Genomic DNA, 13868 nt, shown 5'->3' with positions numbered 1-13868 from the left:
GCATAAAGTCCTTGATACCGTCTTGGGCTATGGAGTAATGTTTTCTTGTAGGATTGTTGTCATTTCTAGCCAGTTTTTCTCCTTTTCCCCCTGTGTTTGCCCATTCATTTACCTGCTCAGCTTCATGGACTGAACATGTAATGGATCCTCCACCAGCCAGGCCCCAAGTCAGGAAGTGTCTTGTGGTCCTTGTTCTCAGTGGCTTTCCTCATTTTGATTCCAAGTGGACATTCTTGATGGAGGAAGTCCAAGTGCATATCTAGAAAGAAATGTTCTCTGTGAGAAATTATGGTGGAGGAATGGTTGGGAGATTCAAGTTGCGCCAGTGGAAATAAGTGTCTATATTTTGCTTGCTTCCAGTCACATAAATTCGTGTTGCAGCCCAGTGGTGGGCAAGGAATGGGGAGGCCGAAGAATTGAGCTCCTGGTGGCTTCCTCACCAAACTTCCTATTGGGTGACATCTACTCCTCTAGGCTTCCTTTCTGTCGTGGAAACACACAGCTCGCCTGTTTGGTGACCCCTCTGAGCCCTCACAGAGACGGTACAGTTAATACAGACATTTTCTCTCTGGGCTGCACGTTTGATTTTAATCACATCATTGTGGAGGCCCCAGCCCCAGGGATTACAGCTTCTGTGGTCTCAGGTGAGGATTAGTCATTTGCATTTTTAGGAGATCTTTTCAGTGTTTGGCTTATGACTTCCCTCCTAGCTCCACCAGCAAAATAAGAGCCATTCTTCCTTCTACATCCCCAACACCCACCCCCATCACCCCCCACATACACAACAGACACTACGCACACATACACCACAGAACCTTACATATTCAAAAAGTATTTGTTGAGTTTCTAGAATGTTCCACACTCTGGTGGCCAGTGGTCCTTGAATCCCCAGAGCTGTAGTCAAGCAGGCATGAGAAGTACCTGAGGGATCCTACTACCTGTGTACCTCAGCTCAAATTTGGAGGAGTTTTTGTTTCTGAATGCCCACCACCATTGCCCAAGTTACTGCAGTGAAATAATGTCACTGAGAACAGAAAGAGAATGCTGGTTAAAAACGCTGGTTATTTCTACTGCACTGGATTTTCGTTTAAAGACAGTGACTTCTATTGACTTCAGTCTTGTTGGCATTTGTTGACCATCTCTTGGAGTTATATTTTTATAGAGTTTTTATTCAAAAGAACTCTACCTGCCTGCGTTTGGAGGATGTTGTTTAAGTGGGAGACAGCTGTTCCCCTCCAGGCTCTTGGGGCTAAGCCAGCCTGGTCTTCTCAGGAACAGAACAAAGGCATACAGAATTTATGTCACAGATGGATGTTTGTTTGATAAAAATCACTTATTGCTGAATGAAAGAATGGCCCATTCTCTCCAGAAATATGAGCAGAACATCTAGTAAGCCTTTAGAGCTTCCTACTTTGTTGGTTTGTTTTAACCATTATAATTGACCAAGTTGAGTTGTACCTCTTTTTCTGTGGTCAAACATTCCCTGAAAATTTGTGCACGAGAGGGTTTTCTGTAAGTGACATGATTTCAAATTCAGTGTTCAAATAATTCAGAAATAATATTTGACGGAATTGGCTAGATTTTCGATATATATTTCTGGACTCTGTTGCTTTGTTGATCCGTGTGTCTATTCCTAAGCTAACTGTCTGGATTCCTCTGGCTTCGTAGTAAGTTTTGAACTAGGGGGTGTAAACCATTCCACACTGTTGACTTTCTCGAAATTGCTTTGACAGTTCTAGGTCCTTTGCATTTCCATTACTGTTAGCTTGTCAATTTCTACAACAGAGATGGCTAGGATTTTGGTAGGAATTAGAGTGACTCTGTAGATCCATTTGGGGAGAAGTGCTCTCTGATAATATTGAGTTTTCTTGTCTGTGTTTAAGAAATATCATCATTCATTTTGATGTGATTTAATTTATCTCAGAAATTTTTCATAGTTTTCAGTGTATTGGTATTGAATTTCCTTTGTTAATTTTTCTTAAGTGTTTTATTCTTTTTCAGTAAAAAGTCTAGAATGTATGGAGAGCTAATCTGGCCCTTCTCTGATGCCCAGAAGTATTAATATGTGTATAAATGAATCACTTTGCTATATACCTGAATCATTGTAAGTCAAATATACTCAGTTAAGAAAAAAGAGAAGTTGTACATGTGGCCTATTTGAGAGTTACCTATTTTTGTGGTCCAGCCTGGGTCTTGATTTCCTCATTGCTAATGTGCAGAAATAGACTAAATTTTCCCTGACTGTATTATCGTAATGAATATATAGGGAAGAATTTTTTAAATGAAAGAAAATTAATAAAGAAAATTAATATTATTGTTGTTCAGTCGCTAAATCATGTCTCACTCTTTGCGACCCCATGGATTGTAGCACTCTGGGTTTCTCCGTCCTTCACTGTCTCCCAGAGTGTGCTCAAACTCATGTCCATTGAGTCTGTGATGCCATCCAACCATCCTTGGTTGCCCCCTTCTCCTCCTGCTCTCAATCTTTCCCAGCATCAGGGTCTTTTCCAAAAAATAACTTGAGAAACCTTACATGTAATCAGACAAGGGGTGGGGGGAGGGTGCCCAAGGGCACTGCTGTGTCCTTGACCTTCCCTGCATCTCTCCAGCTGTTTTCCTCACTAGGATGGGAAGACGTCCCCTCCTGAGAATGGCCCTGTTTTGCTAAGATCCTCTCCTCTAGCTTGTCACCTAGACCTGGACTGTCTCCCGGAAGCTCGAGTGCAAGATCCCAGGGTGGTCAGGGAATGTCCTCTGCCATGCTGTCCCCTCTGGCCCGCCCCCTCCTCCTTGCTGTGCAGGGCCTTCCCCAGGCCTTTGTGAAGACAGTGGGTCAGAACACGAGCAGCATCAGGACAGGATGGGCTGAGAGGGCTGGATCTCTGTCAGCATTAGGCAGGGAGGGTACATAAACTTCTTTACATTTTAACATCCCTGAAGCCTTTCACTGTGCCTTCAACAGCATTGTTTTCAGTATGGATGAACTCAGCAGGGGCAGCACCACTCAGACCCTGGTTTGCTTTAATAGCTTGCCTGGTTGACGCAAAGGGGACCTTGTTCCTATGTTACATCTTTCAGTTTAGAGGCCTTGACCTTTTTTCCTTCTTTACAATAAGCCCAAAACCTTGGTTTTAACCAAGGCCCCCCAATTCCCTCTAAAAATAGTTTTCCAAGGTCTCCAAGATGTGAATGTCGGACGGGGAACCTAGAGTTCTGGTTAAATAGTGACAGAACACTCTGGAGGAAGCGTGATCTTACTCATCAGTCTGATGAACTTTGTGCCAAGCCTCAGCCAAATTAACCAATCCCGTTGTGTTAGAGCTGGAAACATCCCAAGAGATCATTTTATCTGTTGAAGTCAGAGCAGCAGCCCCAGGGAGATACTGAACCATGAAGAAGCTTAGCCTCAGCCCAGCCCAGCCCTGCAGAATATTTGCATTTGTAACAAGATCTCCGGGTGATTTGATAAAAGTTTGAGAAGTTCTGCTTGAACTCTCTCTCTCTGCCCAGCTGAGCCCAGAATGAATTTCAAGTATCTCCTGCAGAGCTCAAGGATAAGGATCACAATTGTGGATGCTAAGGGTCATCTATTCATTCCACCTCAGGTCACATTCACTTTTCTCCTAGCGTCATTTTCCTGTTGTGAGTCCTCATCACTGGGAGCTAGAGCATTTTTTCTATCTTGGCCCAGGTTGTGTGGTGCTTGCTGGTGGGGGATGGGGTTGTGGGGTGGGGGACTGGTTTTGGGGAAATGTGGAAGGTCCTGCACCTCCCCCTGGGAGGCTTGTACTTTTTAAAATTTCAGCCACTGTTAAGATTCCGCTCATTCCAGAGCCTAGCGGGTTCACTTCCCACATGTTTGATGCCCTGTTCTGTCCTTTCCCACGTGGGGCTTGGTCATACTCAACAAGGAAGCGCAGGGCACATGGGATGAAGAACCCAAGTCTGTGTCCTCAAGCCTGTATTCTTTGTGTCACTTCTCTTGTGTTTGGAAACAGCTTTCTGGAAAAGTACATGCCTTCCTGCTTCCCGCTGAGGATCCGCCTGTTGCGGGGACCTGCCTCTTCTGCTTTTTCTTGCGACATCGGGTCACAGGAGAGTCTGGATCGCTGGCAGAGACAGCCAGCAAGCCGCTGTAACAGGGGGCACATTAGGAGTCTGCAGCGTGAGAGAGCCAAGGGAGAGGGGCTGAAAGCCAGAGAGAAAAGCCCTTGTTTACAGAAGCTACTGTGGGGCCAAGTGAACGTCATGCTGGGGAATGGAGACTTTGACAAGGGCCTTTTGAGTAATGTAAGGAATAGAATCTGAACTGAAGTTGAGAGAAGAGCCAGTGTGAGGCCAGGAACCGGAGACAGTGACCACCACTACTCTCATATACATCCCTGATTCAGTAACAGCTTTAAAAAAATAAATAAATAAGAAAAGTGATCACATTAAGTGTATGTATTCCAGGTGGAGCTAGTGGTAAAGAACCTGTCTGCCAGTGCAGAAGATGTAAGAACTGTGGGGTCGATCCCTGGGTCGGGAAGATCTGGTGGAGGAGAGCCTAGTTACCCTATTCTTACCCAGAGAACCCCTGTGGACAGAGGAGCCTGGCAGCTACGGTCCATATTGTCGCAGGGAGTTGGACATGACTAAGGGGGCTTAGCACACACCTTCTGGATAAAGAGGCCGCCCAATCGCTACTAGTACTATTGTTATTTTTCAGTTTACCATTGAAAAAATAATGGTGCTAGAACTCAGAAAATGCAGTGTTATCAACCCCAGTGAGGTCAACACCAAGATAACATGACTCAGGACTTTTGATTGGGGTGTTTACCCTGGTTATCAAGTCAATTTGTCTATTGTTGGACTCTGGTGGAAGATATGGCAAATGCTTTTGTTGTTTGTAAGCTGTCCCTCTAGGTATGTTCTGGCTTAAGGGGAACTGTAACCTGGTGGATGCAACCTCCTCGGGGTCATTTTCTGGTGTGAGAGATGGTGACGCATTGGGCGTCTCCACAGCCAAGTGGTTTGACCAGAGGTCCATAGGTGCTCCCGAGGACAGCCCTTGATTGATGCATTCAGGAGGCACATCCAGAACCAGATACGTAATTTTAAGAGAGTTGATGAGAAATGAAAATATGGGGGGGTCCTTGTTTAAATGACGAAAAACTTCCAGACAGTTTTGACAGAGCTTTAAACCAAGGGCGACTGCATACCCATGAAGTAGCCTTTGGAACAGAAAGAGAATGCCGAAACTTAAAGCATAAACAAGTGAAATCTATGTGATAGAGCTCAGAAATGGCAGATGAAGAGGAGGAGGATTACTAAGACTGCTAAGACCTTGAAGGGTTTGTGGAAAAGTTGGTGGTCTTTGGAAGCAATGGCCGGTCAGAAAATGTTAAATTAATTGATGTTTTTAGGTATTTAAGCAAATATATAAACATTGCAGACATGATCAATGATACAAGCAAAATATAACTTTATTTTCATTCTGCAGAGTTGTTCATTTTCCCACTCAAAAGCTGCACTTGTGTTTTGATTTTAAGCTGAATTCACTGACTCAGTGGACACAAATTTGAGCAAACTCCAGGAGATAGTGAAGGACAGGGAAGCCTGGTGTGCTGCAGTCCATGGGGTTGCAAAGAGTCAGATGTGACTTAGCAACTGAACAACAAAATAAGCTAAATTCCCTCCTGTAAGAATTTGGAAGGAGGGGAAAAGGCAGTGCCTTCCCAGGGTAATAAGAATGATTTGAAATTAAAAAAATAACCACTAATGTTGAGGTGCTTTTGTGCTTTGCCTGTGTGCAATCATGATTTTGATCAAAAAAAGCTTTTTAATTGCTGCCCTTCAATTTCACTTTTGTGGCAACAAGAGAAAATCTCTTAATGAATGAATTGTAGCTATGGTCTTTTCTACTAAACTTGGGTGTTGAATAAAAACTCACGGTATCATCAAACAAAAGCATTAAGGAACCTCTGTGGGAGGAGGAGGCAGTCCTGATAAATTGTTATTTTCTACAGACAATATTCGGGCCAAGGTCTGCATGGCTTGTTTATCTTACAGTGAGAAACTCTGCCTTTGTCAAGGACACCTCCAGCCCATCGCCATGGAAATGGACACTGGAAAACGCTTCCAAGGCCTTTTGCCCACCACCCCCTCTGGGTTCTCTGAGATTAGACTTTTTTTTCATCTCCCCATGTGAGAAAAAAAGTTAAGGGTGTTAGATGCCAAACTCCCAGGGGCCGGGATTTGACTTCTTCAAGACCCTGTGAGGTATTTCTCTCTCTCCCACCTATTTTTTTCCCCACTGTGCTGGAAAGGGCCTTAGAGTCTCTAAAATATTTTAATACTTTTTGTAACAGCCATCAGTGATTAAATTGTTTGTTGTTTTTCAGTCACTAAGTCTTGTCCGACTCTTTGCGACCCCGTGGACTGTAGCATGCCAGGCTTCCCTGTCCTTCACTATCTCCCAGAGTTTGCTAAAATTCATGTTCATCAAGTCGGTGATTCTATCTAACCATCTTATTCTCTGCGCCCTCTTCTCCTTTTGCTTTCATCAGTCTTTCCCAGCAAAAGGGTCTTTTCCAGTGGGTCAGCTCTTCCCACGAGGTAGCCAAAGGATTGGAGCTTCAATGTCAGTCCTTCCAATGAATATTCAGGGTTGATTTCCTTTAGGATTAACTGGTTTTATCTCTTTGCTCTCCAAGGGACTGTCAGGAGTCTTCTCCAGCACTACAGTTTGAAAGCATCAATTCTTTGGCCCTCAGCCTTCTTTATGGTCCAACTCTCACATCCGTACTGACTACTGGAAAAATCATAGCTTTGACTATCTGAACCTTTGCTGGTAAAGTGATGTCTCTGCTTTTGAATACACTGTCCAGGTTTGTTGTAGCTTTTCTTCCAAGGAGCTAGCATCTTTTAATTTCCTGGCTGCAGTTACTGTCCGCAGTGATTTTGGAGCCCAGGAAAATAAAATCAGTTACTGCTTCCATTTTTTCCTTTCTGTTTGCCGTGAAGTGATGGAACCAGATGCCGTGATCTTAGTTTTTTCAATGTTGAATTTTAAGCCAGCTTTTTCAAAATTCTCCTCTTTCTCCTTCATCAAGAGACTCTTTAGTTCCTCTTCACTTTCTACCATTAGAGTGTTATCATCTGTGTATATCTGAGGTTATTGATATTTCTTCCAGCAGTCTCGATTCCTGCCTGTGATTCATCCAGCTCTGCATTTCACTTGATGTGCTCCGCATAGAAGTTAAATAAGCAGGGTGACAATATACAGCCTTGTTATACTCCTTTCCTAGTTTTGAACCAGTTAGCTGTCCCACATTCCGTTCTAACTGTTGCTTCTTGACACACATGCAGGTTTCTCAGGAGACAGAGTGTGAAGAAAGAAAGTTAAAAAGCAGAGTCTAGTATCTGTCATACAGAGTGAGGTCAGAGAAAAAATATTGTATGTTAACACATATATGCGGGATCTAGAAGAATGGAACTGATGATTCTATTTGCAGGGCATGAACAGAGACACAGATATAGAGAATGGACAGGAGGGAGGGGCAGGGGGAAGAACTGGGAGAGTGGCATTGACATATACACGCCACCATGTGTCCAATGGCTAGCTAGTGGGAAGCTGCTGTCCGGCACAGGGAGCTCAGCTTGGTGCTCTGTGATGCCCTAGAGGGCTTGAGCGGGGTGGTGGGAGGGAGGCTTTAGAGGGAGGGGATATATGTGTGTATATAGCTGACTCACTTTGTCGTACAGCAGAAACCAACACGACATTGTAAAGCAGCTATATCCAATTTAAAAATAATTAAAAAAAAAAAACAACTGCTGGTGAGTGAGAAAGAATTTATTTCATGCTTGATGGGTTTGGCGTTATGAAGTCTTTAGCCACTGGTTAAACATAGGGTAAAAAAATGAATCCATTGTGTGTCCTGAATGAGGGCAAAAGTACGAATCATGGTAACATTAGCTAAAGTAAATAATGTCTCCCGACAAAAGTGTACAGATGTCTCATGCATTAAGTGCACGGCCAGGTGAGGGGAAACCGGGATCCATGTGCCAGCTACAGTCCTCATTCTGCTGTCGACTTTTATGTGTAAATCAAACTTTTTTTCATGGTGGATTCTTGATCCCAATGCCCTTTCTCACCCTTTAGTTTCCTATTTCTCCTCCTAACTTGAAGCTCATGTTAGTTGTTCTTTATTGAAATACTTCAGTAGTCTTTTGTTAGTGTATTTAGTGCTGGTTTTTTAAAATTAATTTTTATTGGAGCATAGCTGCTTTACAATGTTGGGTTACTTTCTGCTGTACAGCAAAGTGAATCCGCTCTAGGTATGTATGTGGTGTGCTATGCTTAGTCACTCAGTCGTGTCTGACTCTTTGCAACCCCATAGACTGTAGCCTGCCATGCACTTCTGTCCATGGGGATTCTCCAGCAAGAGTACTGGAGTGAATTGCCAAACCCTTCTCCGGGGGATCTTCCCAACCCAGGGATGGAACCCAGGTTTCCCCATTGGAGGCGGATTCTTTACCAGCTGAGCTATCAGGGAAGCCCTGCTGCTGCTAAGTCACTTCAGTCGTGTCCGACTCTGTGCGACCCCATGGACGGCAGCCCACCAGGCTCCCCTGTCCCTGGGATTCTCCAGGCAAGAACACTGGAGTGGATTGCCATTTCCTTCTCCAGTGCAGGAAAGTGAAAAGTGAAAGTGAAGTCGCTCAGTCGTGTCCGACTCAGCGACCTCATGGACTGCAGCCCACCAGGTTCCTCTATCCATGGAATTTTCCAGGCAGGAGTACTGGAGTGGGGTGCCATCGCCTTCTCCGAGGGAAGCCCTGAGGTATATATATATTCCTTCTTTGCTGGATTTCCTTCCCATTTAGGTTACTACAGACCATTGAGTAGAGTTCTCTGAGCTCTGAAATACTGAAGTATTTTGGTAGTCTTTGGAAACATTCAGCAACCTGATGAATTTTTAAAAATTCTTTTTCAAACATGCTTCCTCCAGTGCAAATTTCCAGCTTTCATCCTCTCACAGATGTGCTCATAGACAGTGAGGAATAATAATTATTCTAGAACTATGGAATGAGAGCAAATGTAATAATAATTTTTAGTGACTTTTTCCCCCCAAACATGAGCTTATCTGAGAAGAAAGATTTAGTTTTAGTGAAAGGCAAATGCACCACTGCAGATTTTTGAAATTAGTCAGTTCAAGGCGTTTCTACACGATCATGCTAGCGAAGGGGTCTCTCTTTCCTTTGCTTAGGAGTGTCTGTACAATACCAACCAGAGAAGCACCCATCTGCCAATATAGGAGACACGGGTTCGATCTCTGGGTCAGGAAGATCCCCTGAAGGAGGAAATGGCAACCCTCTCCAGTATTCTTCCCTGGGAAAATCCACAGAGGAGGCTGGCAGGCTTCAGCCCAAGGGGTCACAAAGAGTCAGATATGACTGAGCAATTGAGCCTGCATGCAGGTGCTCTAAAACCTGTGTAGTGCAAGAACAACCTGTTGTTGGTTCTTACAATTAAGATATTATTCACCGAAATTATGTTGATATTCACACAGCTTAAACTTCTTTTTCTCAGTGACTCAGAGTGTAGGCTCCTGAGTGGAGAAGCAGGTGCCCTACTGACCCCCCCACTCCCTCCATAACTCAAGGCTCTTGCAGGTCAGGGTCGGGGGAGACCCAAGCAGGAAGTGGGCAGTTCTCTTGATGTCCCGCAGCTGAGGGGGGAGGAGAAAAAGAGAAAGTGAGAACATTTTTAGAGTTAGCTGGTAAAGGATTTGTTGACAGAGAAATGCATTGTTAACTAAGTTCCTATGACCTTTTTTCTTCTCCTCGCTTGGCTGGTCTGTGGGAAGGGAATGGACAGGGTTGATTGTGCTGCAAATCTAAATGCACAGACATGACCCAGAGCCCAGAAAACTCCGTTGCAGCTCTTCAGATGTGACTCCACAGTCACAAACTTATTGTATTTTAAATTGTCAGTTCATGATATACATTCAAACCAGATTACTAGAATATTGTGGTCATAAGGGAAGGAGAAAATTAGTATTTACCTCAGTACCAAAACCAATAAGTATCAGCTTCTCCCCCCATGTAAGTAGCATTTCCAAGAATTACGTGTCACTTTAAGAATTAGATCATTTTATTGCATAAAATATGTGTCTTAACTACTGGTTGATAAAAAGAATAAATTGAGGAACTGCATAATTAAACATAAAAGTACATCTGTTTTATTCCTTAAGCCTTTTTAATTAACATATCCCAAAAGCATGTGATAAAAATGACCAACTTTAAGTAAAAAATGAAAAATCATGTTTTATACCTAGTATACTGTGTATGTCTGTTATGTTTCAAATTTAAGAGTAATATTCTAGAATACAATATTCCATGACTATTTTCTGTTGAGAAACTTTGATTTGATTAATTTGATTAGGGTCATTCTCCTAGGATATAACTGGTAATTTGTTGTTTTTTAGTAGCTCAGTTGTGTCCAACTCTTTGCAACCCCATGAACTGTAGCCTGCCAGGCTTTTCGGTCCATGGGATTTTCCAGGCAAGAATGCTGGAGAGGGTTGCCATTTCCTCCTCCAGGAAATCTTCCCAGATCAGAGATTGAACCCATGTCTCCTGCGTTGGCAGGTGGATTCTTTACCACTGAGCCACCAGGGTAGCCCAGAGAACTACTAGGGTAGCTCTGTTTTATGTGGAAAGTCTTTGGAAGACTACCTAGTAAGTTATTATTATTATTTTCTTATTAATACATGCATGGTGAGGATTTTTTCTTTTTTTAAATGTACTTGGGCTTCCCAGGTGGCACTAGTGGTAGAGAACCCTTTTCCCTTTGGTGACCATAAATTGGCCATCTTCTGTGGCTCAGATGGTAAAGAATCCACCTGCCAAAATGCAGGAGACCCAGGTTCAATCCCTGGGTTGGTAAGATCCCCTGGAGAAGAGAATGGCAACCCACTCCAGTATTCTTGCCTGAAGAATGCTATGGACAGAGGAGGCTGGTAGGGCTCCTACATAGACTGTAGGCTACGATCCATGGGGTTGCAAAGAGTCAGACATGACTGAGTGACTAACACTTCTGCTTCACCAGCAGAGTGAGATGCAGTGATATGACCTGTGGTTTCAAGTGGCTGAGCTGATCTGGTGACTTTGACTTTCAGGCCTGTTCCCTGCCATCCTCAACCTTGCCAGCAATGCACACATCAGCACCAATGCGACCTGCGGGGAGAAGGGGCCAGAGACGTACTGCAAGCTGGTGGAGCATGTGCCTGGGCGGGCCATGCGCAATGCCCAGTGCCGGGTCTGCGATAGCAGCAGTGCCAACCCCAAAGGCAAGTGGGGCCCCCGTAGGAATGTACCCCTTCCTAAACGGTCACTGGAGACGTCTATTAGGAAGCCACGGGCCTGCGTTCTCCTTACTGCTGTTCATTTCCACTATATTACAGTTTAGGAGTTAGCAACCTTAAACCACAATCTGAGAGCGTAGCGGGTTTTTTGTTTTCCTTCAACAGAACGGCATCCGATATCCAACGCCATTGACGGCACCAATAACTGGTGGCAGAGTCCTAGTATTCAGAACGGGAGAGAGTACCACTGGGTCACGATCACGCTGGACCTGAGGCAGGTGGGTGAGGCTGGAGGCCCTGCAGGACGCGGTGGGTGGCTGCGCTGTAATCTCGCATTGTTGTTGTTTAGTCGCTAAGTCATGTCTGACTGTTTGTGACCCCATGGACCACAGCACACTAGACTTACCTGACCTTCACCATCTCTTGAAGTTTGCTCAGACTCATGTCCATTGAGTCAGTGATGCCATTCAACCATCTCATCCTCTGTCTCCTTCTTCTCCTCCTGCCCTCAGTCTTTTCCAGCATCAGGGTCTTTTGCAATGAATTGGCGCCTTGCATCAGGTGGTCAAAATATTGGAGCTTCAGCTTCAGTATCAGTCCTTCCAATGACTATTCAGGGGTGATTTCCTTTAGGATTGACTGGTTTCATCTCCTTGCTGTCCAAATGACTCTCAAGAGTCTTTTCTAGCACTACAGTTTGAAAGCATCAGTTCTTCAGTGCTCAGCCTTCTTTATGGTCCAAGACTCACATCCATTCATGACTACTGGAAAAATCATAGCTTTGATTATCTGGACCTTTGTCAGCAAAGTGATGTCTCTGCTTTTTAATCCACTGGGTTTGTCATAGCTTTTCTTCCAAGGAGCAAGCGTCTCTTAAATGCTCTTTATACACAAGGAAAGTCCACTTGTTCCTAACATGTCTACATCCTGCTCTCACTGTTTTTCCACTTGGTGGATTTGAGTGAAGCACAGAGTTTGTCGTTGGTACTGGTTCTGGTCACATTTATCATGTCCAGGTATCCTTGGGGTGATGAATGGAATTGTTCCCATGTGGTTTGATGTTCTTAGACACTGTGTCAGGAGGCTGATCATCCATCCACCCGTGATGCCTTGACAAGTGGTACCCAGTGTCCACACACACACAGCTGGTAGGGGCACAAAACACATGCATTTGCTGCCTTTCAAGCTTATTATCTCACTATTTTCACCATGCAGCTCTAGTAAAGGGTGCTGTGTAGAAAATAAGGCTTGGAAACAGAAGGAGATAGCATTAAACCTCTGGACCCTTTGATGCTGTGTATGAGAGGTGTGAGCACCCTAGTGCTCAGTGAGGAAGCCTTCAGCACCAGCTAAGAAAGGTAGGGTTTAATTGGCTTAGATCACATGTGTAGCTCCCTAGCTTTGCTCAAGACCACTCAGGACAATGGGGTGAAATACAATATGAGCGTTGGTTGCCCCAAATATCTCTAGGGAAAGGAAGGAAAAGGGAAGAAATCTGAGTGAAAGGGATGAAAAAAAAAGGTGGCAGCTTTTGTCAAATTTCTATTTCAGTTCTCCGGAAAAGCCATAACATAGCCTTCTTATTTATTTCTATTCTGTTCCTCTTGGTCAGAACTCATCGGTATCATGGGAAATATGCAATGAAAGAGACAACTCATTCAAAAGGTGTACAGTATGAATTTTGGAGATTTCATGATGAAGAATCATAATTTTTTGAATGAAAGTGAAACATGAAAGTGTTAGTCACTCTGTCGTGTCCACCTCTTTGTAACCTCATGGACTGCAGCCCAAAGACTCCTCTGTCCATGGAATTCTCCAGCCAAGAATACTGGAGTGGGTAGCTATTCCCTTCTCCAAGAGATCTTCCCGACTCAGGGATCAAACCTATATCTCCTGTATTGCAGGAGATTCTTTACCATCTGAGCCACCAGGGAAATCACAAAATACGCAGAATTTTAAGTAAAAGCAAGACAATACTGTGTATGTTCACGTATAAGGAACTTTTGAGCTCTAATCATAATGGTAAATGAGGTAGTAAGATGTAAAGCTGAGGAGACATTTTCCAAGTTCAGGTTCGTAGAATCATGTAACTAAAATAATACATCTGGGCGTTTTCAGCCACAAATCCTGAATTAATGTGACATGCCTTTGCCTTTTCAAAGCCACCTAAAGGAAAAGAGCAAAAATCCCCTTTTTGCCTTGGCTTTTTTTTGTCTTTGTTTCAGTGGTAAGGATGCTTCTGCAGGAAATGTTGGTTTTCTCATCATCTTCTCAATGTATTTTCCTTCTTTGAGGGAAAAAAGTACATTTTCATTATTAGGAATGTGATACTATGTGAGTTTGGCCAAATTAACAGCTGGACATTTTACAGAGAAACTTCAAATCCCAAGTTCGACTGCTATTTATCTTGCAATTTGTCGATCTTGGCTTCTCCTAACGAGAGCTTTTGCCATAAGTTGGACTGAATCAGCTTGAGGAATTCAGGGGCCTCAGTTTTAGGTCTTTAAGTCTTATTCA

At 43.8% G+C, this 13868-nt stretch overlaps 1 protein-coding gene across 2 annotated transcripts in view; it reads left to right on the top strand.

Annotated features, from left to right (window-relative positions):
- LAMA1 (laminin subunit alpha 1) overlaps window positions 1–13868 on the top strand; it is a 124279-nt gene that overhangs the window by 7267 nt on the left and 103144 nt on the right. For both annotated transcript variants that reach the window (XM_042239145.2, XM_027961074.3), the window contains exons 2-3: window positions 11166–11336; window positions 11517–11629. In XM_042239145.2, coding sequence (XP_042095079.1) covers window positions 11166–11336; window positions 11517–11629 — 284 coding nt within the window. The remainder of the gene's footprint in view (window positions 1–11165; window positions 11337–11516; window positions 11630–13868) is intronic.

The sequence above is a fragment of the Ovis aries genome, chromosome 23 (assembly GCF_016772045.2).
Source record: "Ovis aries strain OAR_USU_Benz2616 breed Rambouillet chromosome 23, ARS-UI_Ramb_v3.0, whole genome shotgun sequence".
Taxonomy (NCBI): Eukaryota; Metazoa; Chordata; class Mammalia; order Artiodactyla; family Bovidae; genus Ovis; species Ovis aries.
Note: the sequence above shows the minus strand (reverse complement) of the source record. Positions and strands in the feature narration are given on the sequence as shown.